Source organism: Siphateles boraxobius, unplaced genomic scaffold, assembly GCF_051911475.1.
Source record: "Siphateles boraxobius isolate OS27281-9 unplaced genomic scaffold, OSU_SipBor_1 61, whole genome shotgun sequence".
In the NCBI taxonomy this organism is placed as follows: Eukaryota; Metazoa; Chordata; class Actinopteri; order Cypriniformes; family Leuciscidae; genus Siphateles; species Siphateles boraxobius.
This window is the reverse complement of record NW_027509188.1, coordinates 12,122,501-12,149,880: the sequence shown is the minus strand read 5'-3', so window position 1 is coordinate 12,149,880 and position 27,380 is coordinate 12,122,501. Positions and strand designations below refer to the sequence as shown.

The 27,380-nt window shown below is 41.6% G+C and overlaps 1 protein-coding gene across 3 annotated transcripts in view; it reads left to right on the top strand.

The window, feature by feature from the left end:
* The first annotated feature begins 205 nt into the window (after positions 1-205).
* pacsin2 (protein kinase C and casein kinase substrate in neurons 2) overlaps positions 206-27,380 on the top strand; it is a 31,185-nt gene continuing 4,010 nt past the window's right edge. The window contains exons 1-10 of one of the 3 annotated variants that reach the window (XM_077209383.1): positions 206-352; positions 7,993-8,047; positions 8,132-8,288; positions 15,889-16,124; positions 17,831-17,983; positions 19,498-19,673; positions 20,017-20,137; positions 22,066-22,190; positions 22,884-23,021; positions 23,354-23,541. In XM_077209383.1, the coding sequence (XP_077065498.1) occupies positions 7,994-8,047; positions 8,132-8,288; positions 15,889-16,124; positions 17,831-17,983; positions 19,498-19,673; positions 20,017-20,137; positions 22,066-22,190; positions 22,884-23,021; positions 23,354-23,541 (1,348 nt within the window). In that variant the 5' untranslated portion in view covers positions 206-352; position 7,993. Of the gene's footprint in view, positions 353-7,992; positions 8,048-8,131; positions 8,289-8,918; positions 9,028-15,888; positions 16,125-17,830; positions 17,984-19,497; positions 19,674-20,016; positions 20,138-22,065; positions 22,191-22,883; positions 23,022-23,353; positions 23,542-27,380 lie in introns of those variants that run through there. The other 2 variants (XM_077209384.1, XM_077209385.1) reach the window with 2 other exon arrangements.

The window sequence follows — 27,380 nt, the reverse complement described above, 5'->3', positions numbered from 1 at the left end:
CCCCCCCCCTTTTTTTTTTGAAAGTGAAACAATCCTTCAAACTTAATAATTTTCAGGAAATAAAAAGATTACGAATATTTAAATTAAATCATTATAAAATATCTATATATGTTTTTCATGTTACTGATGAATGTAATATTTCTGCTACAGAACTACTGTGGTAAAAAAATAGCACGAGAAATATAACGACAGGGCTCGCGCGTGCGCTGAGGGGATGTGACGTCAGAGAGGCGCGCCCCCGCTCCGCTCGCAGCAGTCGTTGAATGTATCGATGAGAAACGGAGAAAGTCAGCGAGCGTCACATCATCCACAGACACGCGAGCGTTGGATCTGGACTGTCACACACACTCAGGTAACGATAAAAACATCGCGTGTGCTGTGATTCAGAGCGGCACTTTACACACACTCTCCGCGCAGTCTGATGAAACTTTCTGACGCGTCCGTTGCTGATCACAGTCGGTCGATCATCGGATGAAACTTTGTCGTCACACACACACTACGAGTCTTCAGACGCTCATATCTCCGTCCACAGCGCCGGGTCGGTGTGTGTGTGTTCACACGCGTAAGTTACTCGACACCGACAGCTGTGTGTTCACAGGGCGGGGCAGTGTGTGGCTTTTCCGCGGTCCATATTTACTCTTTCTGGGTCTTTAATTCGGTTATTCTGATCGATCATCTGTCGCTGTGACGTGATAACGCTGCGATGTGACGTCACGATCTCCCCAGTCTTACATTTACAAGTGTGTGTGTTTGAACTGGTTTAACCTGGTGGAAAACTGGACACAAACCAGTTATGGCATGGTTTTATTATTGACATTGATGTAAAGTACATGAAAACGGTTTTATTAGCAGTAGTTAGAAATGGGAAAACGTGTGGTAACACTTTATTTGTGTTCTTGTTACATGTTGTTTGTTTGTTTGCTTGACTTTATTGTCTGTTCAGATTTACTGGACATAAATTCATCTTTAACAATGGCATAAAAAACACCACATAATAAAACATCAGGCACACATTTATCTCTATCAGAAACATGATTAAAATACATGATTACAATATATATCTGCATAAATACATGCACACATGCTTATGCATAATTGAATTTTTTATTTAATGGAACAAATGATCTTTTATAAATGTTCTTTTACGCTTATACGCCCCGACGTCTGTCTCACGGTTAAATTGCCATACAATGAAACGATATTATAAGTTAAAATACTTTCGATCATCGATCTGTGAACAGTCGTTAGGATCCTAAAATGTCTTAACTTCCTGAGTAAACCTAAACGCTGTCTTGTTTTCTTATGTATATGATTCACATTTTCCTGGAATTAGTTTGTCATCAATAATTATACCTAAATATTTAAAATGTGCAACTTGCTCTACCTTTACACCTTTTATAATAACTTGTTCATAGTGTTCAATGTTCAAACCATTAGACGTTAATATACTTAAAACAGGTTGAACAATTTAACCTATTTAAGTGTGTTTGGCAAGAATTAAAACCAGGTCATCAGCGTATTTGATTAAAGTGAGATCATCCCTGTTACAACATACTGTTGGTATGGCCTAAACAAACTTCATAAATGTGGTAAACATGGAAAAAGTTGTACATGTTTACCATAGTAATAACAGTAAATTAGTATTGAGAATTACAGTAGTTAAATATATAAATACGTGGTAACAATGACACCTTAAAATAAAGTGTAACCGAAAATGTTTATGACTTTAAATCGAATCAGTTAATGACAACGTTTTAGTTTAAGTTCATACATGTTTCATATTTATAATCAAAACTTAAATAAATGTGTTGTAACTCTTCCAGACACTTTTGTTCAGTGTTTGCATCGGTTTTAAGATATAAATAAGATTCACGTCACAAACACAACAGCTGTCGTTTTCATTTGGTTTAACTTGAAGTTACAAATAACTGAGTCTAATAAATAAAAATAATAAAAAATATATAAAAAAAATGCAAGTCGCACCACGTGACCTGACCTCACCATGACATCATTTCCTGCTCTGTCATGTCACTCACTCACGACTCATGAAAAGGGAGATATTATATTTAACAGAATCCACTTTTTCAACAATTACAACAAACTGCTTGTTTGGACTTCAAGTTTATTTTTTTCCCAGCTCTTATGGAGTCATAATGTCCCTCATTTAAACTATAAACTCATGGAGCCAACCTGTCAATCATCTTGATGGATGACGCAGAGGAAACGCTGACCAATAAGAGGACAGCTTTACTCACATGTGACTTGTACGCTTTGAAAGGTTTCCTTGTGAAACCGAACCAAGAAGAAAAAGGAACGTTTTAACATATTAAGCCCCTGTTTCGTAACAAAAAAAAAGATCATTAGGTCTGAAAACGCCCTTAGAGAGGTTTAAATTACTTTTAATCACTTCCTGAACATTATAACCTCAGTGTCGGGTTTTTCTGTTGCTTTTGTGTAAGACGGTTCACCGCTCCTCAGGAAAATTAGCCATGGTTTTGTGGTCGATTACTGTTTGCATTAGCTTAGTTTTCCGACAAATATCACGACTAAATGGTGAATAACATTGTATCTAAATATAAGAAAATTACAAACACACAACTCTGAAACGTCCTGTGAAATCCGTTCAGCACATTCCTCTTGTTCGGTAACATTGTCAGGGTCTGAATCAGCTCGATTTGGTTTGAAATTGGTCCATCGTTAATATTTACACTAGAGTAGAGTTTGTGTTCATGAAGGGGCGGGACATTGTACTCCGAATCTTTATTAAAATTCCAACAGGCTGGGGACTTTCATTTTTTGTTGTTGTCTGTAACTATTTGGCAGACGTGAAATACAAACAAGGTCGCGCAAAGACTGCAATACAATATTTGTTCCTCCATCACGTCCCGGTGTGTACAGTGAATGCATGCTGAAATTATTGTTGTGTGGCTACATAAAAGTTTAAGCATATGTGATGCATTGCTGCAATTGGTCTGACTGGTGTGTGTGTGTGTGTGTGTGTGTGTGTGTGTGTGTGTGTGTGTGAGTGTGTGTGTGTTCTTTTTTTAGGCTATACTCTTGCAATTGAACGTGATAGTTACGTTTACTACTTAAAAATGTCATAATTAAAGCTAAAAATCATATCTAGTCAAACCGCATCACGACATCGCTACAAATACAGTATGGGATTATAATCAGCGAACATCAATAGGCTTAGACTACGTTACCTTGTTTAAGCGAGTTAAGTGAATTAAGTGTGTAATGATCCCACACTTTAGACAATTTCTGCCGTTTATTTACATATTTATTCTCCGCCATCGCGCCAACTAAATTCAAAATATATGCTTCCTGAACAGGTCCGTGTGAATAAACGGTCCGTGTGAAACAATCAAATCCCTGCGCCGCGCGTATAGTGCGTATATAGTGCGCGTCATAGGAATTTAACGAGGCTTCGAGGCAGAGTTTTTGCCTCGAGGAACTTTTGTAATCGAGTAACTCGAGGAATCGTTTCAGCCCTACACAGGTTACTGTTGCTCCTAAAAAGCTGACATCAGTTCATCGCGATCTCACACATCTCTGTTATTATCAGTGAAGCTGACTGCACAATGAATCTTTCATAATATATACACTTTGTTTGTTATAATTAGAGGATTTGCCAGCTCACAGAATTCAGCACTGAACTGAAGTCAGTTTTGAGCGGTGAGGAGAGTCTATCTTAAATGCTTCTGATTGGTCATTGCGTTCAAGAAATCAACACATATGTCTGTGATTGGCTACATCGCTCAACGCTGCAAACATGTTATAAAAAGAAACTCTGGCCTGTAAATCGTTTCTATTTTGTTTTAGTTGTTCTTGTTGCTTTTCTGCAACAGATAAATAAAAATGTATTAGTTTTATATGTTTTATTCATAGATATTTCTAGTTTGCGGGAGTCCCGCGAATCGTTTTATTCTCCCGCGCACACAGAGTGAGTGCATTACCGCCCGCGCTCGCACTCGCCATCAAATCTAGTCCCGCGCCGCACTCTATTGCGTTGGGAGTGCACTTCTCTCGATCAAGAGCCCGGCCCGAGGATAGTGACGGGAAATATCGGCCCGGGTCGGGCCAAGTTCGGTCTCGGGCATAGAATCCAAGTTAGAGGACTCACAGCCTTTCAACACGTGTGTTTTTTTACGCGCCGTGATGATCCGATCATGAACGATCCGTTCATTGCCTCTGTCACGTGACAAATGAACAAAAGACTCGGAAGGTCAAGTAATTATTAATGTTCCCTGTAAATTACTTTTGACTGCATTATAATGATTGTAATTCAGAATATGATCAAGATTGCGTAGGTGGATGTGTTCGGGGAATTTGCCTGTTAAAAGTACAACATTTAAAGCCCCTGAAATGATTAACGAGATTGAACAATAGAGTCAGTAAAACGATCCGAACTTTCCATCACGGGCGCGACATGGGGGCGTGGCAGCATCGACGATCACATTTGTTATTTCGGTTTTTGAGATTGTGAATTAATTTCGATCGATTTCGATTTAAAATCGACTAACCAATCACAGCACAGTATTTCTGAAGGAGGGGTTTCTGTCGACCACACTGAGGAAATGTGGAAAATAATGCGATTTTTGAACTATCAAGCATGAAAACATATTCTAGTACACCCCAAAAACTAAATCAAGACTTTGTACAAGGGCATAATAGACCGCTTTAATGTCAAGAATTGGAAAAGACTGACATTTTTATAAAATGCACCACAGAAAAAAAAGAAAAAATCACTATGAATTTTAGTTGAGTGAACATTTATGATAAGTGTTATTTTAGTGTAAGAGGGTCGTTGGTTATTAATCATGCGTGTCCAGCGCTGCTGCTTCAGTGTGTTTGTTCATGATGTGTGACGCTGAAAAACATCAGGCGTGTGTGTGTGTGTGTGTGTGTGAGCTGCATCAGGCCACTCAGCTGTCAATCACTCGTCAGTGCACCAATCAGAATGAACACAGTCGTCACTGCTGAGTTTGTGTATGACTCTGGTGTGTGAAACCTCGTCTTCGGTTCAGTATTGAGAATCTGAGGACTCGTATGAGCTGTGTGTGTGTGTGTGTTTTAATGTGCATAGGAGTCTTGAATGTAACACATAAAATCATACAACAGCGTATAATAGAGCGGTGGGTTCTGGAAGGAAAAACTCCATTCATTCAATCGGCAGTGTGTGTGTTGGTTTGGTTCATGCTTATATAACGCTTTATTAAATCCCTAAGGGAGAAATGAATGGGAAACGCTTCACTGAACAGTGATCAGGCACTAAAGCACTCGATCACATGATCACGTGTCTTCGAGAGTTTCGTTTCATACCGTGAAGGTCAGTGGGGTTCAGTAACTTCCTCTCTTGTGTTCAGCAGACACACAGGTGTATGTGTGTGTGTGTGTGTGTGTGTAACTGCATCAGTGTGTCGTTGTTGTTGTTGTTGTTGTTGTTGTTGTTGTTGGAGTGTGTGCTCACTGAACAATTGAGCTACGGCTGTGATTGACCAGCAGTTTCTCTCTCTCTCTCTCACACACACACTCTCACGCACACACACTCTCACGCACACACACACACCATTAAACTGTCACACAGACGGATGGACAGAGATATTGATAATCACATAGACCAAGATAGAGATGCACTGAAATAAATTTTTTAATCAAATGCTGTAATAACTTGTTTTCGTGACATAGGCTACGTTAACTATTGAAGAACAGGTTAAGTAAAACATATAGGGATGCACGATATATCAATATCGGACGATATGTGTTCATCTTTAATGTTATTGTTATCGATTCGATAAGAAAATAAGGTAAAAAAATAGTTGAGTGCAACATGTGCAGTCTGTCATATAGTCTTCATAAAACTATCATTATGGTAACATCACTACAAATGTGTGATTGGAACATGGACTTTTGTTTTTGTTATCGGGCTCTCAAAAATTATATCGGCCAATATATCGGTTATCGGCTTTCAAATATAAAGAATTATCGGTATCAACCAAAATGTTCATATCCGTGTGTGCGTCCTTAAAATAAATCGACTAAATAAACAGCAATGACGTGGAAACCAGGAGAAACACTGTGCCATGAATAAACACGTTAAACGAGGCTTTTCACTCCACAAATCTCCAGCATTCACCACGGATGTAATGTAGCAATGCTAACTGTAACCATGGTATTGTGGCGGAAATAGCCGAATGTTTGGGAGGTTTGGGAGTGAAATTCAAGAACTTTTCAAGGACTTTTTAAAGTGCTTCACACTTATTCCAGCACTTTTTTTTTAAAAGACCACTATATTTCCACTATAACCAGTAGATGCGGCGGAGGAGCGCTAATTAACTTATTAGCTTATTTCGCTAATATATGGGGGGAACGGGAAGTAGGGAAAAAGGCACAAAGTCTGATATAACTTCAGTCTGATATATGTTTATCATAATTTCTGATAAACATGTAATATTATTAGTAACTGTTCGGTTGCTTGAGCTTCGGCGCGTCACTAATCGACAGCTCGGTTTCAGAGGGAAATCGGCGGGTTAGTTCATGTGTTTCTTCTCCACCAATGAAAACAGCTGTACGTGTCGCGTTGCAATGGCGCTTTAATAAGTAAATGTGTATCAAGTGCTGATTAGCTTCTTGGGAATGTGACATTCCTCTGACCTCACGTAAGAAACATGCGGAGACACGAACACACGGATGTGTTTAAATCAGCTGAAGAACAATCACTGTTGTGTAATTCTCAACAGCAGAAGTGTGTGTGTGTGTGTGTGTGTGTGTGTGTCTTTAAGAGCTCAGCGTCTAAAAGTTTCCATCTTCCTCTTTCCCACTGTGAAATAATCTCATTATGTAATATTGTTTGAGTCATTAATCGTGGAAAGTATGAGTTTAGTGTGTGTGTGTGTGTGTGTGTGTGTGTGTGAGATAAAGCGGATCAGGAACGCCGCTGGAGGAATGGCAGGAATTTCCATCACTTCCCTGGAAAGAGTGTGTGTCGCTCACAGCGATCTGAACTTCAGCTTCAGATGAAGCTACTGAAACTCCACACACACACACACACACACACACACACACACACACACACACACAGTTGTGTTCTCGGTTCATATTTCCAGTTCTGTATGCAGAGCTCTGGGATTCGCACTATTACAGGCAGGATTGCATTATTATTATTGTGTTAATAATCTTGAATCAGAACAACAGCAGCATCTCTGATGGCGGGGGCGGGGCTATAACCTGTCACTCATTTGAGATCCACCAATAGCAAACCACAACCATCCAATCAATTCCCACGGACACAATCAAGCCCCGCCCACATTTGTTCTTGTTCCAGAAGCGTTTCACTCGAATATACGACACAATACAGGAGAAAAGACCAGCGTCACTTTTATGACGAGTTTAAGTTTAGTGTGTTATATTCAAGAGATAATACAAAAAGTCATCCATGTTATAATTTAAACTGTAAACAATTGCTAAATTTTCAGTTGATTATTTTTTGAAAGATAAAATTAATGTTTTATACCTTAATTTGATTAGCATACTTTTTGATAATACACATGTATTAAATAGTAAATTCTTAAAAATTGTCAACACATTTTACTGTGCACTAATATTTAATTGTTTAAAGTTTTATGAATTCTATTGACTTGACATACTTTTTGTTTATTAAAACGTAATTAAACCATTAAAATGGAATCCAGAAATATTAAAATGTGGGGAAAAAACGCTAAAATGTAATGTTTGTTAAACTTTTATAAATTAAAAAGGTAGTTAATTCTGTTTTATTCTTTTTATTATTTAGACATTTTTTTGTTTAATATAATTTAATTTATTATTTACTTTAGCCTAACCATTAAAACTAAATTCTGAAAAAATAAAATAGAAAGAAAAATGTAACCCAGAAAAGGTAAAATGGGAAAAGTCTCTGTCAGTGTATTGTGTGTAAACATGCGGTTCTGTTTGAGATCAGTAATGTTATGTTTAACGTTGTCGTTCCAGCATGTCGGACTTCCACGACTCTCTGGTGGACGTCTCCAGCGACAGCTTCTGGGAGGTACGTGTCTCTCGTCCCTGCTCGTGTGTGTGTGTGTGTCCCGCTAGCGTGTGTGTAACGCCTCTGTGTGTGTGTGTGTGTCAGGTGGGGAACTACAAGCGTGTGGTGAAGCGTGTGGACGACGGGAACCGGCTGTGCAACGACCTGATGACCTGCCTTCATGAACGCGCGCGCATCGAGAAGAGCTACTCCCAGCAGCTGAGCGAGTGGGCCAAACGCTGGCGACAGCTGGTGGAGAGAGGTGTGTGTGTGTGTGTGTGTGTGTGTGTGTCGAGAAGAGCTACTCCCAGCAGCTGAGCGAGTGGGCCAAACGCTGGAGACAGCTGGTGGAGAGAGGTGTGTGTGTGTGTGTGTGTGTGTGTCGAGAAGAGCTACTCTCAGCAGCTGAGCGAGTGGGCCAAACGCTGGAGACAGCTGGTGGAGAGAGGTGTGTGTGTGTGTGTGTGTGTGTCGAGAAGAGCTACTCCCAGCAGCTGAGCGAGTGGGCCAAACGCTGGAGACAGCTGGTGGAGAGAGGTGTGTGTGTGTGTGTGTGTGTGTGTGTGTGTCGAGAAGAGCTACTCCCAGCAGCTGAGCGAGTGGGCCAAACGCTGGAGACAGCTGGTGGAGAGAGGTGTGTGTGTGTGTGTGTGTGTGTGTGTGTGTCGAGAAGAGCTACTCCCAGCAGCTGAGCGAGTGGGCCAAACGCTGGAGACAGCTGGTGGAGAGAGGTGTGTGTGTGTGTGTGTGTGTGTGTGTGTGTCGAGAAGAGCTACTCCCAGCAGCTGAGCGAGTGGGCCAAACGCTGGAGACAGCTGGTGGAGAGAGGTGTGTGTGTGTGTGTGTGTGTGTGTGTGTGTGTGTGTGTGTGTGTGTGTGTGTGTGTGTGTGTGTGTGTGTGTGTGTGTGTGTGTGTGTGTGTGTGTGTGTGTGTGTCGAGAAGAGCTACTCTCAGCAGCTGAGCGAGTGGGCCAAACGCTGGAGACAGCTGGTGGAGAGAGGTGTGTGTGTGTGTGTGTGTGTGTGTGTGTGTGTGTGTGTGTGTGTGTGTGTGTGTGTGTGTGTGTGTGTGTGTGTGTGTGTGTGTCGAGAAGAGCTACTCCCAGCAGCTGAGCGAGTGGGCCAAACGCTGGAGACAGCTGGTGGAGAGAGGTGTGTGTGTGTGTGTGTGTGTGTGTGTGTGTCGAGAAGAGCTACTCCCAGCAGCTGAGCGAGTGGGCCAAACGCTGGAGACAGCTGGTGGAGAGAGGTGTGTGTGTGTGTGTGTGTGTGTGTGTGTGTGTGTGTGTGTGTGTGTGTGTGTGTGTGTGTGTGTGTGTGTGTGTGTGTGTGTGTGTGTGTGGTAGGGCTGGGCGATATGGCCAAAAAAAGTTATCACGATACATTTTTTTTTAATATTAGTCGATATCGATAATTATCACAATAAATGTCAAATCTTTATTTCTTTCAAGTTTAAAGGCAGATTTTTGCTCCTAAGTGAAAGTTGTAGAAACCAGAGCGTTAACTGTGCTTTTAAACTAGAACATATCATGACAAACACAAATCTGAGGTTGAACATTCGTCATTTTTTTCCCTTAAAATAAATATCTGAATAGAAAAATATATTTCTTAGTTTCTGCATGTGATAATGGGGGATATTGTTTAGTGTACAGTGACTTTGACGGCACGCATATTTGACCGTAAATCTGCATCCTAACTCAAGATAAGACTACTATGTTACATTTATGTTCTAGGGCTGGGCGATATGGGCTAAAAAAAAAAAATCCCCGATTTTTTCACAAAAAATCCGATTTACGATTTAAATCGATTTTTTTCTCTCCCTACTTAAAATCAATCTGCAGATGACAAAGAAATTGTTCAAAACAAGTTTTAACTTTATTTTGTTTTAATATTCCCTTCTGGGATTTGATCTCGATTAAAGTGCAATCAGAAACAACAAGCCAAAAACACAAGAGGACAGGCCCTGTCTGTGAAAACAATGGAAATGTAACATAAAATAAAATGGATGGATTGGGATTGGGGGGGATGTGTAAAAAAACAAAAAACTTGCATCACAATAAGTGTATTGTGATTGTCAAATTATTTGGTAACTAAACATAATTTTATTAAGTTTACTGGTTTGCTACTGTTTTTATTATTGCTTAACACAAATTTCACAATTTCAATTCAATTCTTGATACGTTAATGTGTTTATTGTTCTCCAATAATAATACAAAAATCACCTAATGCTGTAAACATACAGAGAGGCCTGTCAGCTGGTATTATTAAAGGTTAAAACCAACTCAAATTAAATATAATGCGTTTTATATTTTATAATGCGTCTAACACGCGTGCTATGGGTCATTAAAAGCCATCTTGAGGTAAATATAACATTACGTGGCATATGTTGTTCTCCAGCTGTTTTATGGACATCTTTCCGCGGTTGAAAAACACTGATCGATCGATTTTATTACATCTCGGTAAGTTTGTAGTAAAGAGTAACAGATGTTCGGTTCACGTGCCGCTTGAACTGAGATCTGCCAGCGTTCTCTCACGTCACATTTACAAGCGCCAAAACGGTGTTTATTGTTTGAATTTTGTAATAAAACTGACAGAATCTGAGAGCTGAGAATCTGTTTCATATCGATAGTAACCTGCTCTGTCTTGTCTGTCGGTGTCAGTGTCCTCTTTGCTTCGCGATTTTTCTCTGCGCGAGAAAATGGATGTGTGGCGTGAGAGCGTGTAAAAAGTGACAGAATTGCGTCTCTCACAGTGAACTCGTGAGAGTTGGCGGCCCTGCAGATTCAGCTTGTAAATGTTTTCGGCGGGTGTGCTTCTGCTGCCGCGGTCTTGCTCATTTGCCATGTTGTTTGTGTATCTCTATCATGGCAAGCGCTGAGCCGGGTCGGAACTACGGGAGCCCAGAGGGGAGCGTCGGCGGTTGTTTAAGAGAAAAACGATTTTCATTAAAAAAATCGGCGTAAACTACACATTCGAGTTAATCGATAAAATCTATTTATCGCCCAGCCCTAAGCCAAGGCTAGTATGTTCATTAACAAAAACAGTAACATCTGTTAGAAAAAGTATAAAAATATTCTGACTATTTGAGTTTTATTAAAATTAACCATTGTTCATCCAGTATCATGCATTTAGATCTTGATAACCACAGATAACGCTAGGCATAGGCTATAGCACGTCACTAGCATGGCAACATGTAACTTTATGCTTTCTATGGTATTTTTATGAAAAACAGTAGCCTAAATACATTAAATACTGTAATTATATTACATTAGTCCTTTAATACATTGTCTACATTAATAATATAATACAATTCAATATGTATATCCCACATTTCCTGGTTCAGTTAATATTACTAGGCTAACGTTACAGTAAATCCATGTCAATTCGGAGTCTGACTGTATCGTTGCGCACAGTGTTTCTCCAGTTTGTCAGCGCTGTTTCATCTGCCTTTAAACTGGTTTAAACTGGACATTTGTGTTCTTCGCTGAATTCAAGCGCTTCTCACTGGATCTCGTGAGCGAGACGATCAGAGTAAACATGTCTGCTCTAGTGAGCTTTATCGCCCAGCCCTACTGTGTGTGTGTGTGTGCGCTCATTCACTTTTCTCCCAGAACACTTCTTGTCTGAAGGAGTAGGGCTCGTCTGTGTGGTCACTAGTTAGGCTGTGTGACATCACTTCCCCTGAACACACACTTTATAGCGGATGAATCATCTGAGGGAGCCTATAATGAGAAAGAGGAAACAGTGCTTCTCAAGACCGGGAACTGATGTAACGTTTCTCTGCGTGTGTGTGTGTGTGTGCTATCCCCACACATTCATCCACACAGTAGTAAAGCAATAATAATGATAATTTCAAGATCTTGGAGGAACGGTCCTCATCTTGTCTCCCTGTAGCCGAGACTGGCCGCCAGTGAAGCGAAGCAGGGCTGAACTGGTCAGTGTCTGGATTGGCTAGATTTTTAAACAAAGGCCCTGTTAATGATTTTCTGGTTTTCTGGACAACGTGGCGTTAAATCACCATTCAAAAGACTCATGCCTATACCGCACTGCTAACTAGTTAGCAACTTACCTTTGAGACACTGCTTGTCTGCTGCTGCCTGAACAACACCGGACGCGAGCGGCGCGATGCTACAAAAGACACTTGAACCCATTATAATCAGTGATGTTGTTCACATTGGGTGCAGCGCGACACGAGCGACAAATCTCCGACAGTAAACAGTGCCACGTTCTGCTGTGTAACGGGCGCTGTGCGCGTCCAGGGTAAACAGCTGTTGTGACGCGACCAACAACAGCCGCGTCCGGTGTAGACACAGTGTTAAAGCCCATTCTGCCTACAACGCTACATTACAACATCAAGCAATATTACAATAATTTATATAATTATAACACTTAATATAGGGCCATTTTGCATAATGAGTAGTTTCAAGTTTAGTACATTTTGCTGACTACTCATTTAAAATATTATTTAAGTGAAAACATATGACTCGATTATGAAGAATAATAATCCGCTGACACATCAGAACATCAGCGTCACGCGTGCCTCGTCCAATCAGAATCTAGAGGCGGAGCTCTCGGTTCTGAGTCTTTCAGTTTCAACAGGAGAGATTCATTCACTGGAAATGAATCATCTGATGTTGTGCAGTTCACATGTTGTTTCAGATACGATCTCAGATAAAGAGGGCCTTGATTTATCAATAACCATGACTGTTTTTGGTTTATTATCTAGGGTTTTTAGACATTAGTCTATTCAGAAGTCGAGCGATGTTGTTCTATTGGCATCCGCTTGCCATCCCTGATCATATTTGCATTTCATTTCTCGCACAAATCTTTCCTAAACCTCAGGTTTGATTGTTTAATGTATGTTAATGAATTCCACTCAGGTGTGCTCTCTCATTCACAATTAACATAATCCCCACCCTTTAATGAAAAGTGTGTGTATGTGAATAATGTGTGCAGGAATGACGTGATCGTTAGACTCTCAGGTTAGTCATTTTCATAAATGCAAAAGAGATAAACTGGCTGTATGAAAAGGATCCAATTAAAATGATTCACTTGCACACAAGTACTGCTGGCACTCAGAATAATGAAAAGGTAAATAGACCTTCGGCTGTCTTTCAAGTTTAATTTCACATTTATCTAATTCATTTTGTTATATATTATTATGGTAAATGCTAAAATTTGTTGTCAAAAGAACACAAAACGTTTGGATTGTGATGAATCAGAAGATTTGCGTCAGAACGGCTTTGTAAACGAGGCCAGACTCAAATCCTGGTCGATGATGATGATGATGATGATGATGATGATGAAGACTTTGCTGCAGGTGTTCAGGAAAGTAAAGTTCATCCAGAGGATCTTGGATTTATCGTGTGCCGTTATCTTGCTTTCTGATAATGTGCGTTATCTTGGATTGACAGAATTCCTGTATCCAGGTCGTGGCTCTGGTCAATCCTGCGCACAGTGTTGTGAAAGTTGCTTGTTTTGATAGCGCACGCACACGATGTGCTGTTATTTAGCTTCATATCTTTGTTTAGCTAAAGGCCATATTTAAATGTGATACTGAGGAAATAAGCTTTGTTTCCCTGTCGACTGGCTTTCCTTGCACTTTTCTGCTAGTACTCGTACTGCGATTGGAGTCGTTTATAATGTATTGTACATGTATTTCAAATCAGTATTTAAATAGACCACATGATGATGTGTTAATGGCTAGCCATTAAAGTTTAATCAGTAGTGAAAGTGAAACCCTTAATATATACAAGCATTCACAGAGTCAATAAGAGAACCAAGCAATGCATTAAAACAAGATGAAGCACAAAACATGCACTCAGAGTGTGAGCTTCAGTAGATTAGCAGTAGTTTGTTATAGACGAGTCATTCAGGGCTGCGTTTCCCAAAAGCACCGTTAGCCAACTATAGTCACTAGTTCGGTCGTTATCAGCTGTTCAACGAGTCTGTGTTTCTCGAAACCATCGTTCCAACGAACATTCGCAAACAGCATCGCAGAGTCTCGGCCTGTGGTTAGAAGCAGAGTTTCTCGTTTGCATTCAATAAATCCTTATCTTCAGCCACAATAAGCAAACTGACATTCAATGCAATCTATATCTTTTATTTACAATACATACAAATGCCATTTACATCTTTTAGTTTGTCAAGAGATTTAAAGCATAGTTTTTAAAGAGTGCGCATATGTGAACGAGCTCTAGTGCGTAAGAACAAGCCTATGAGTGCATTGTGTAAAGGATCTGTTGACAGAAATGCAATATCATATACATAACTAGTTTTCAGTGGTTTATAAAGACCTTACATAATGAACCGTTATGTTTTTATTATCTTAGAATGAGTCGTTTCTATCTACACACACTGCGGGTCTCCTTACATCGACATGTTTCTACAGTGGCCCTGAACGGACAAACGCGTTTCCACTATGTTGTTCTTCGTGCAAAGATCTAGCTAAAGTCAGTGAATAAAACACTGACACAATGATGAACACATAACAATAACAATCGCAATAACATTATCGTTTTACTGAATAATTAAGTAAACATAATGTCTTTATTAATCTTTGTAAAGAAACCTTATTGCTGAACTGGCTACTCTCTGCTGTCTCAGATGACGAGATCACTTCCTGTCGGCCACCGTAACTTTTGATTGGTGCGATTCGTAAACTCACCACTAGATTACACACTGCACCTTTAAACAATGCTGGGAATGCGTCGTGATACTGCTTGAGAGGGTCTTTTTATTGATGTGCGACAATATGATTTCAGAAAATAGTCGTGACTAGCTAGTTGTTTTCTTCAACGATGCATCATATTATGGTGTTGAAGCAGCGAGTTACGGCGTTGTACGGGAAACACCCCAGGTTGCGTTGACCACTCTTCCTAAAGTGTCCATGTGAGTGTGACGCTCTCCGCTGGTTAGCTGTGGTGTGTGTGGTGCAGAATATGAGAATATCAGCGGGCCCAGTAGCGAACCCTGGGGCACTCCTGAGAAACCGGCATCTGTTGTTTAGTTCTGGGCGGTATACCGGTTCATACCGAATACCGGTGTTTATTTTTGTTGTAATGTGAATTTTTAATATACCGCAATACCGGTGTATGCCGCTTAAACAACGTTGGGAACGCGGCACGGCGTTTGAGAGGGTCTTGTCACTTTTGCACTGGTGATGCACAGCTGTGTGTGTTACTGAGCGTGACGGTGAAGATGGACAGGTTAAACTATAATTGATAAGCTGTCAAATTATATTACAGTGTTTACCATACATTGGTTCACAATATCAGCACAGTCTTTTAGAAAATCTATTTGTGGTTGGCATTGACGTCGTTGAATAAATATGAGCACTGCACGTTTCAAAGTCAAAACGCGGTGCGGGTGTTTTTAAATGAATGTATCTTTGAAGGGGACTGACGTGATGGTCTTAAGAAAAGTTGCGATGTTAATTTCATTTAATCTTTCTCTATCTTTCCTGATAAAGCAGCGTTTATGAGCCGTTTACCGGGAAAACCGCTGTCTCTGCCGCTCCTACAGCGCCTCCTGCTGGCACATCTATGTAAACCGCATCATTTTCTGGGGCCTTGTAAACCTGTTTTAATACTAGTGTGGATTTTTCTACAATATTCACTCATGACAGTAAAATAGAGCATTTTAAGTTCATCTACTGCAGTATCTCCTCTCTCGATCAGTAGAAAATGTGGTTAACACCCAGTCATGCTTGAAAAAATAATACCGTCATATGCCGTATGATTTAGAATAATACGGTGGTTTGGTCAAACCGCCCAGCACTACTGTTGTTTTTGAGTTCTGCTTGACCCAGAGTCAGGGTAAGATCACTGCCCCCGTCTGAACCCCGCCTCTGTCTCCTGCAGGGCCCCAGTACGGGACGCTGGAGCGGGCCTGGTGCGCGCTCATGACCGAGGCCGAGAAGGTGAGCGACCTGCACATGGAGGTGAAGGCTGCTCTGATGGCCGAGGACTACGAGAAGGTCAAGAACTGGCAGAAGGACGCTTACCACAAACAGATGATCGGCGGCTTCAAGGAGACCAAAGAAGCAGACGACGGCTTTCGCAAGGCTCAGAAGCCCTGGGCCAAGAAGCTCAAGGAGGTACAAGCGCACCAACGACAGCACACACAGGCGTTCAGGTCACAACAAAGCCCCTTTTAATCAGGGGTGTGTCCCAACTGTTTGCACACGAGGCTGTCTAGTAAATCTACCACAACACACCCGCAAAACATACACGCGATTTGTTAGATTGTGCTACATTTGATCAGTGCAGGATCATTTCAGGAAGATCAGTGAATTGATTTCCATTTATTTTCTAATTTACTAAACCATCTCCAAACCAGCAGGGCTGAAATATTTCCACATCCTATTCTTAGGAACTTAAAAAAAATCCCACTCCTATTCTTAACAGATTACTTAAGAATAATTATACTTCTGATTCCATTAAAAAAAAAATCCTTAAATTATTCTTCTACTTATTCTATTAAAAAGAATCTTAAAATAATTTTACTTGTGAATCCATTAAAAAAAATCTTTACATTATTTGAATTTTGGTTCCATTGAAAAAAAAATCTTAAAATTATTCTACTTCTGAATCCATTAAAATATTTATTAAAAATAATTCTACTTCTGATTCCATTAAAAACAAGCTTAAATTCCTTTAAAATCTTCTATAATTAAATAATTCCTCATCTGATTCCTTGAACATCTACTTCTGATACCTTAAGTCTTCAATATAAATATATACACACATGAAGATAAATAAGTGAATCAGACCGGTACAGCTGCCAGTGCAGTCATGTGATCGACGTTGCACATGGTTGTGCTCCTGAGCACTAAATTTGCATCTTATCTGTCCTGTGAAGTATGCATGAAGGGTGCGTCCCAAAAACATGTGCAAGCCGTCCATCCGTGCTGTTTCTGCTGGCGTTCTCTGACACACACTTTCATAATGCTGCAGTGTGTGTATGATGATGATGATGATGTTGGGGAAAGTTACTTTTAAAAGTAATGCATTACAATATTGTGTTACTCCCTAAAAAATTGTGTTACTTTATTTTTTATGAAAAGTAATGCATTACATTACTTTTGCGTTACTTTTTCTCATCTGGGCTGGCCTTGATTGCCTGTTTTTTAATAACAACAACAAAAAAATATATATTTGGACAAATGTTAAGGCCCTTTCACACCAATAGTGAAATGAACAAGCCTCAGACTGAAGGAAATGTATAGTTACACCTGTACAAACAAACCTTTCAGTGCTGGATTATAATAGGAGACAGGAGAAGGAAGTTCAACACTCTTATTTTAAATCTAATCTAAAGTCATATTTGCTTATTGGTATGGTTGAATTAGATAATGAAAGGGTCAGCAGCAAAGACATTGGTTAATAAAGTGAGATTAAATACATAGAGTATGTTTGTGAATTTAATATAGTTAATTATAAAATATTGCATTTTACTGTTTTTATTCATTTTGAGGAATACTGAATGTTTTTGTGCAAGTGAGATGAGTAAATGCATGTTCACTTTTAGTCTAGAACTACAGTAACCATCATGTTTACACACACACACACACACCTCCTCACTTTATTTCTCTCAACATGAGGACAGGAGAGTTGTCAATAAATGTGAAAAAGTAACTAGCGTTACTTATTTGAAAAAGTAGCTCAGATATTTTGTTGTGGATTGAAAAAGTAATGTTACTTTAGCAGTGACTTGAAAAGGTAATGTGATTGCGTAACTCAAGTCACCTGTAATGAGTCCCCCAACACTGATACTGATGATGATGATGATGATGATGCACAGGTGGACGGGATGAAGAAGGCGTACCACGCCGCCTGCAAGGACGAGAAAGCGGCCTCCAGTCGAGAGAGCACCAGCAAACTGGAGAACAGCAACGCTGAGGCGCAGAAGAAGCTGCAGGAGAAGCTGGAGAAGAGCCAGCAGGAGGTGCAGAAGGTCAGTCTCACACGCGCCGCTCTGATTGGCTGAGCGCTTCACTCTAGGGGTGGGAATTGGCACAAATGTGACGAATCGATAGTATTGCGATATTTGGGCCACGATTCAGTATTATTGCGATTCAATTCTGCGATATTGCGATTTATGTCCCCCATGTTATTCAAAGGCATTACAAAAAATGAGGAAAATAAGACCACCCAACTCACTTTAAATGTCACATTTAATTCTGTAAACATTATGAAAGTGAAAGTGACACGTGATGGCCAAGTATGGTAACCCATACTTGGAATTTGACCTCTGCATTTAACGCATCCAAGTAAGTGCACACACATTAGGAGCAGAGTAGTGAGTAGTGAACACACACACACTGCAAACGTGGATACACACACCCGGAGCAGCGGGCAGCCTTGAGTGGCGCCCGGGGAGCGATTGGGGGTTAGGTGCCTTGCTCATGGACACCTCAGTCATATTCCTGCCGGTACTGGAATCGAACCAGCAACCTTTGGGTCACCAGTCCAACTCTGTTACCATTAGGCCATGACTGACCCTGATCTTCTACACAAAAACTTGAAAACTTGTTCTTGAACACTCAGGACACAGGACATTATTACAGGACAGGACGTAATTATTCTCTGAATAGGAGACCGCTCGCATGAACGGTGAGCTCTAGAATTGCTACGATAGTCGGTGTTACATGGTGTCGCAACAGCGGTTTCATCACTTGCCCACCGCGACACCGCAACAACAACAAAAAAGTTGAAAGCGTTTTAGGACAAGTTCGGTATTTTACACTTAAAGCCCTGTTTTAAGATCGTTTCTGATGAAATCGAACGGTTAAGATTGAAATTTGGACACATGCTGCTGTCCCGAGAAATTTTCGGTTTCTGTGTTAACACCCCCCCACCTCCACAATGTGTTCATAGGGGCACTGGAACAATCATTCATATAAACGCATTAAACTTTAGTTTACAAAGACGTGAAACTCACCGAGTGGTCTGGGGTGTTCACTGATATGCTCACGCACTCGCTGTAAAAGATGCTTTCCAGCAGGTTTTATCGTAGTTTTTGTCCAACCCCATTGACTTGTATAGGATGTTCTGTGAGGTACGGTATTACTCCGGAAATGGGGTTGTTTGTATTCTTTCTGTAGTTACGCAGTTGCGGTATCGTAGGCTACGCTATCCAAACATTGGCAAAGGTGCATTATCGCCACCGACTGGGCTGGAGTGTCTATTATTCAAGCTCTCGACGGAAGAATGTTCCGGTTTTGAGGCGTTTGGAAAGCGTTAGGTCCACAGTTTTACAACGAATGATAAAACACCTGTTGGAAAGCATCTTAAAGCATTTTAAAGGGGGTGATTCTTTACTATACCCACTGTATATATATAATAAAAAAATGCTGATCTGAAAAATGATGCGATCCGTGGCTCAAAGAGTGTAAGTGATTGGAAACGGTGAGTTGTGTGATCCGCTGCCCCTCTGATCTCCCGTGTGTGTGTGTGTGTGTGTGTCAGACTCGGGAGCGCTACGAGAAGTCTCTGCTGGAGCTGGAGAAGGTGACGCCGCAGTACATGGAGAACATGGAGCAGGTGTTCGAGCAGTGGCAGCAGTTCGAGGACAGCCGGCTGGGCTTCTTCAAGGAGCTCCTGCTGGGCGTCAAGCAGCACCTCGACCTCTCAGCCAATCACAAGTGAGGACCGCACGGGCCTGAACAAACAACTGCTCATCACTACAGTCCGCTCAGTGTTTCTGCATATAATTAGTACAGTGTTTAAATTAATACCTTTACCGTACATTTCTGAAATGCATAACTTCCGATAACAGATCACTCTAGATTATAATGTGGACTCATCCTTTCAAAGCAGCTTCACAGAAATGCACGTGTGTTGTGAAAAGCGCTCTACACGTACATGTGAACTGAATTGAATATATCTGCACCGGAGTGCTGTTATTGTGAGGAGTCTCTCTCACTCCAGCTGTGGTCATGTGATGAGCTGTGAGTGTCTGACGAGTTTAACGTCTCTGTGCTTCAGGTACATGACGGTGTATCACACACTGGAGGACACCATCCAGGCCACCGACACTCAGGAGGACCTCCGCTGGTTCCGCTCCAACCACGGGCCCGGCATGCCCATGAGCTGGCCTCAGTTCGAGGTACACACACACACACACACACACACACACACACACACACACACACACACACACACACACACACACACACACACACACACACACACACACACACACACACACACACGCCCATGAGCTGGCCTCAGTTCGAGGTACACACACACACACACACACACACACACACACACACACACACACACACACACACATGCCCATGAGCTGGCCTCAGTTCGAGGTACACACACACACACAAACACACACACACATGCCCATGAGCTGGCCTCAGTTCGAGGTACACACACACACATACACACACACACAGGCATCTCCAAACACGTCACAACGCGAGGCATTCATGAAAGTGGAAGAGAACAGGGCCATTGGACACCAACAATCACACAATAACTGTGTCATAACAGCAATTCATATGACAGATCATGTGATGCCGTGGTCTCCTGAAGTCATGTGATACCGTACCTGAGGAACGGTCTGAAATATTGCACGTTATTCTCACTGAAAACACAAGCACAGGTGAGTTATGAGGGAAAGAGTTTCAGTGCCGATAATGAGATTATGAGATCATGATGTATGAAATCTGGAGATATTATGTCAAAATCACAAGATAAAAAGACCAAATCACAAACTAAATCACAATTAAGTGTCCAATAGCGACACCATTTGACCGCTTCAAAAGAGCTTTGTGCAGAGTTTGTTTACCGTTACTAACGCCCGTTTCACACACACTTTAGCACGCGCTGTTGCAGTGCGCAACTGATCTACGGCTGTACCACAAACTCAACATTTATTCTCTGTTTTTATATCGGCGTATTTTATAAAATAATATTAAAGAGTTATAACGTTGCGGTTCTATTTGTACACAGTTACAGGTCTACATTCTTTCACAGACGTATTCACGTTTAAACTCAATACACTTAAGAAACGTATTATTCAATGCATTACTTCTATATAGATTTAACGTTATATAGTAAGTTGCTCAAGCAAGTGGCAAAACATTTAAACATGTAGGCCATACGTTACCATCGCAAACATTTTAAAATAAAACATACAATTGACAAAAATATCTCTCTCATACCTTTTCTTTTGCATTTAAATCTTTTTTTTACAAGAAATATTGTGGGCCACAATTTATTTTTATTTATTTTTTTATTTAATTTATTTTTTTTAATTTTCATGTCAATCCGTGTTCAGTTTGACCACGACCCATGCGCTGTCGCTTTATTTCAGCCGCAGAAATACTACACACCGCACCTGGAACGCATCCAGTGTGAACGCTCTAGACATGCAATGCACTGCAAACGGAGTGTGTGTGAAACGGGCGTTAGCGAAGCGGCTGGTGTAAACACATGCATTGACTAGAGTTAGCCGTGTCGCTAGCCTGGCTTCACTGTTTATGATGTCATGAGCGCTGTCCAGTCATTATATATAGATCAGTGGTTATAACACATGTATTCCTCCGCCAAGCAATGTAGTTCCAGAGATGTTGCCAAGCAACACATGCAGCAACAAAGCATCACTAACGGCGGTTGCGCAGTAACACTGATGTAATGCGGTCACAGGTGTGTGTGTGTGTGTGTGTGTCGTGTGTGTGGAGTCATTTACAACGGCTTCGAACTCGGCTCAACCAATATAAGAAGTCTAAATATAATTATAAAGATGAATCATGAGATACTAAGTCATAATTATGAGACTGAAACTCCAAATTGAGATATCAAGTCAATATTTTGAGATAAAAATACCAAATTACATAGTTAAAAACAAAAAAAAGTTCAAATCATCTGATCTTTATCACGAGATGAAAAAAACATTAGCATTTACGTTTATATATTAGATATTTAGTTATAATTATTAGATAAAGTGGTGTCTGTTGAAGTGTTGTACGGACAACTTCTGAGACACGGACGTGTGTGTGTGTGTGTGTGTGTGTGTAGGAGTTGTCCATGGACTTGAACCGGACGTTCAGTCGACGGGAAACTAAGAGGAAACACACTGATGGAGTCACTCTGACAGGAATCAGTCACACCACAGAGACCACAGCCTCCAAAACCAGCAGCAGGTGAGAGAGACCGTGTGTGTGTGTGTGTGTGTGTGTGTGTGTGTGTGTGACCAACACTAGACCAGTGTTGAGCACATGGATGATGACCATTGTCCATTTCCTCTCCCAGTAGAAGTGAAGCCCTGCTCACACCGGTAGTGTGTGTCGCTAGTCTCTGTACTGTGAGTGGCGTGTGGGCGTTCCCAGTGCTGTCGCTCTGATGTTATTGATAAGATATTATATTCATTTGACTAGGAATTGGGTTTAAATTCATAAGCCCATCTCTGCCTTGGGAAATCACAATTATCACTTAAACATTCGAAATTATACAATTTCAAAACTTGTCATATGACATACTGTCATCATTATGAGAAAGTTAAAAACACAAGATACTAATTGTCACATAATTTTTACTTTTAATCTAGTAATTATGAATTATCAGATGGCAGTGTGAACCCGTGCAGTCGTGAGCCAGCCGTGTGTGTGTGTGTGTGTGTGTGTGTGTGTGTGTGTGTGTGTGTGTGTGTAAATATGTAAATGTGAAACCGGTTCTGTCAGTGTGTTGTGTGATACAGATCCTGCCTGAGGCTGTGAGCGTCTGTTAGCACTAGCTGAGCACACAGTGTGTGTGTGTGTGTGTGTGTGTGTGTGTGTGTGTGTGTGTGTGTGTGTGTGTGTGTGTGTGTGTGTGTAACGCTGTCTCTGTGTTGTTAGCGTGACTGTAGCCAGTAGCTCAGAGGCCGTGTGCTTGAACCCGTTCGAGGAGGACGAGGATGAGGAAGAGCCGGTGGAGCCCGAGAGCAGCACGATGAGCGCTGTCACACCACAGGAAGTGATGATGGTCGAGCAAACGTTGGTGACACACAGATGATCTCATCTTTATCTCTGTCTCTGTGTCTGTGTTTCTCTCTCCTCCTCCGGCCTCTGCTTGTGCTCGTATCAGCTGTGTGTGTGTGTGTGTCTGCATGGCTGCGGTGGTGAAGCTTCACTGAAAACACCAGAACACACACTCACTCACTCACTCTCTCTCTCTCTCACACACACACACACACACACACACACACACACACACACACACACACACACACACACACACTCACACACTCACTCTAACTTCATGTGTGTCCTCTCCCTCTCACTCTTCCCGCTCTGTCTGACACGTATGTGTGTGTGTTTCCCCTCAGCGCTAGTGTGGTGGAGAAGACGCCGGTGACCGACGGCTCGGATGAGGAAACAGGAAATCCCTTCGCCTCCGCTAACGCTAACGGGAACCCGTTCGAGGACGAGCCTTCTTCTCCAGTGGTGTCGGTGTGTGTGCGCGCGCTGTACGAATACGAGGGGCAGGAGCAGGACGAGCTCAGCTTCAGAGCAGGTGTGTGTGTGTGTGTGTTTGTGTGAGTGTGTGTGTGTGTGTGTGTGAGAGTGTGTGTGTACGCGCGCTGTACGAGTACAAGGGCCAGGAGCAGGATGAGCTCAGCTACAGAGCAGGTGTGTGTGTGTGTGTGTTTGTGTGAGTGTGTGCGCGTGCTGTACGAGAGCCAGGAGCAGGACGAGCTCCGCTTCAGAGCAGGTGTGTGTGTGTGTGTGTGTGTGTGTGTGCGTGCTGTACGAGAGCCAGGAGCAGGACGAGCTCTGCATCAGAGCAGGTGTGTGTGAGTGTGCGTGCAGACCTGCCAACTATACGCATTTTGACCTCATAGAACGCTGGTAAAATTTGTCACTCTAAACTACGCAAAAACCTGGTGACGCTTCTGTCCACGCGCAGTCCTCAAATCAAGCAACAGCAAAAGCGGAGTTCGACCAATCATAGCGCTGGGTTCATTCCCCAAATAGCAAGCAGGGATGATTGACAGATGTGAAAGGCCTATCATTAAACAGAGACTGAAATCGGCAGCAATAAAGAATCCCGCTCGATCCCCCTTCCGCCGTCTGACTGAGTTCATCAGCGAGGACAGAACAGTAGTCACAGCACTTCTCACTCCTGAAGGGAAATGGGCTGGGGTGGAAAGTTGAAATATTGTATTGAGTTAACTTAATCTGGATTCGATGATCGCATGGATTATCTTAAAATACTCCGTCATTCATGGTCACTCAGATAAGAGGAAAACATCATTCAGCCATGCAAATTATAAAATGCTTAAGTATTGGTGAACAATAAATCTAAATAAGAGTAAAATTGCTATGGCTTAGTGATTATGAAAGTTCTGTGATTTGTGGATTACTGATAAACGCGAGTCTGGAGAAACAGGCGATTATTTATTCATTCTCAGTGTTGAGAAACGTAGGCTGCATGTGTTACGTTTTTGTGTTAATAATAACTAAAGTACCTAATTATGTTACACATTTATTTTGTCTGAAAACTAGCGTGTTAGTTACTCATGGATTCGAAAAGTACCGGTGTATCAGTGCTGCACGAGCTCTCACACAAACCCTGAGAGAGGATAATTGAAAATTGATGGGCTAAGTTTAAATTTTGTTCTTGGTTGTGTTTTTTTTCTGTCAGAATGCCAGAAAGCATTTCGTATTATCCATCCGTGTTTTTAAAATTCGTTAAATGACGGACGTTTTACTGTTAACAGCCCTCATTATATGTCGGATTCCTCTAACTTATAATTGAAATTATTTTTAGAATAAGTGATTCGCTTTGCTATTATTGGACTCCTTTCTATTCATTGTCAACTACTTTCCATGTGAGCCTGTGTTTCTGTTCTCAGCGATTGTTATCTGGGAATAACATACCACTGGACGGCGCGTTTACCAATCAGAATCAAGTATTCCACAGAGCCATGTAATAAATAGACTTAAAATAAAACTGCACATTGTAATCTCTGTACGTTATGTTCACGGGCTCCAGAATAACACTTGAGGACAGCAGAACCAGAGCCACTGAGTTCTGCAGAGAGTATCTGGTAGCACTGTGACAATAAATAACTTAATATGAAGACATTATGAATAATAATAATTTAATGCAAAAGCAAAACGAGTGAAAAAATAGATATTAGGGAGTGAAAATGGCTAATAAGTGATGAGTGAATGAGCGTCCTCTGCTCATCAACTCCGTCTTAGTAACGGGAACCGGAAATTTATCTATTGCTCTCACCTCCTCTCTCACTGGACGCACCTGTCCTTGCCTTGTTACTTTCCCCAGGTATGTCACCGTCGCTCCTGCAAACTCACACTTATCCAGATTCAATGTAAGATTTGCCTCAGTAAGACGAACCAACAGAAGGCGTAAACGTTTCAGATTTTCTGGCCATGTGTCACTTACCACGATTGTATCATCTAAATAGACCGTCACGCCCTCTAATCCCCCAATAATCCTATACATCTATCTTTGAAACGTCGCTGGGGCGTTTCGAAGAGCGAAACTCATAACCCGGTAAGAAAACAGCCCATTAGGTGTTATAAATGATGAAACCTCACGTACGCGCTCTGTCTATCGGATCTGCCAGTAACCTTTTAGTAGATCTAATTCGGTCACAAACTTCGCAGCACCGACCTGATCAACACAATCCTCCATTCTCGGCAGAGGAAAACAGTCTGGTTTTGTAACCGAATTTAGTTTCCTACAATCCGTGCAGAAACGGAACGTGCCATCCGATTTCTTAACCAACAAACACGGCGAAGACCAGTTAGAACGGGAAGGTTCGGCTAACTTATTGTCCAACAAATATCGGACCTCCTTTTCTAAAACCTCTCGTTTATTAAGCGAAACTCTATAAAAACGTTGACGGACAGGAGCGTCCTCGCCCACCTCAATATCGTGTTCTAACTCTGACGTTTGTGTGGGAACACAATCTGCTAAAGGCAAAGGTGCAAGGTCCAACACTAAACTTACGATGCTCAACACAACGGTCAAACAATTTTTTCATCTTGCCCTGAGTTTTTCTCAAATGTTTCCCTGCCAACTCCCCAGCCAATGAAAGTCGGCGACGAAACCCCAGTACGTAATCCGACAAGTTTTCCGCTGGTTTTGAATCAATCCATTGACCACGTAAGACCGCTAATAACCCACAGACTTTCTGCTCTGTGACTTCCCTGGCTGCTAACATGAGCCACGGTAGCCCCTCTTCCCAGTCCCTCTACATTTCCAAACAATAAGCTCTCAGTAACGACTTCAATGTAGAATGGAAACGCTCAAGTACTCCTTGACTCTGGGCATGGTATGCTGTTGCCAAGTTGTGTTTAATCCCTAGATCGTGAAGTACTTCAGCAAACATCTTCGAAATAAAATTACTTCCTTGGTCTGATTGAATAATTTTGGGCAACCCAAAAATAGACACGAACTGCATAAGCGCTTTAACGATAGACTTTGTATTTATCGAGCGCAATGGATAAGCGGCTGGATAACGTGTAACCTGACACATAACTGTCAACAGGTATTCATTTCCAGACTTCGAATGAAGAAGTGGACCAACGCACTCAACAAGTAGATGTTCGAACGGTTGACATACAGCCGGAATCGGACGCAGAGGAGCTGCTTTTAACGACTGGTTCGGATTACCGGTCAGCTGACAAATATGACAGGTCTTAATAAAACTGGCCACGTCCTTTTTAATACGTGGCCAGTAAAAATAACGAAGAATTCGATCATATGTTTTCTGAACACCAGCATGCCTGGCAAGCTGATCATGGGCCATTTTCAACACCAACGGGCGAAACTTTACTGGTATCACGACCTGAATGACAGAATCTCCCATACCTTCAATAGCATGCGGAGACCACTTTCTCAGTAACACCGCCTGTTCAATAAAATACCCTTGTGCTCTGTCTCGAATCTTAGTGCTATTAACAACTTGTTCAAATTGTGAGTTTAATGTTTCATCATTTTGCTGTTCACTGGACAACTCTTCTTGAGAAACTACAATAAGATACCTACTCAAATCGAAACACGATTCAGTCTCACTATCTTTCCCTTCAGCTCTCGGCTGAGCCCCAGAACGAGTTACTGCACAAGCAACGAACACATTCGGATACTGTTGCGCACTCTCATCCGGTCCACTAATGCAGGAAGGAGCATCAGTAATGACCAAAGAGGGCACTTCATTACCCCAAACGCGGTCGCCGGCTAGATTACTTCCAAGAATCAGTGAGACACCAACAACAGGTTAAAAAGGGCGTATACCAAGATCCACCACCCCATGCACTAAATCACAGATCAAATCAACTTTATGCAGGGGAACGGATAACGTATTAAGCCCAATTCCGCGA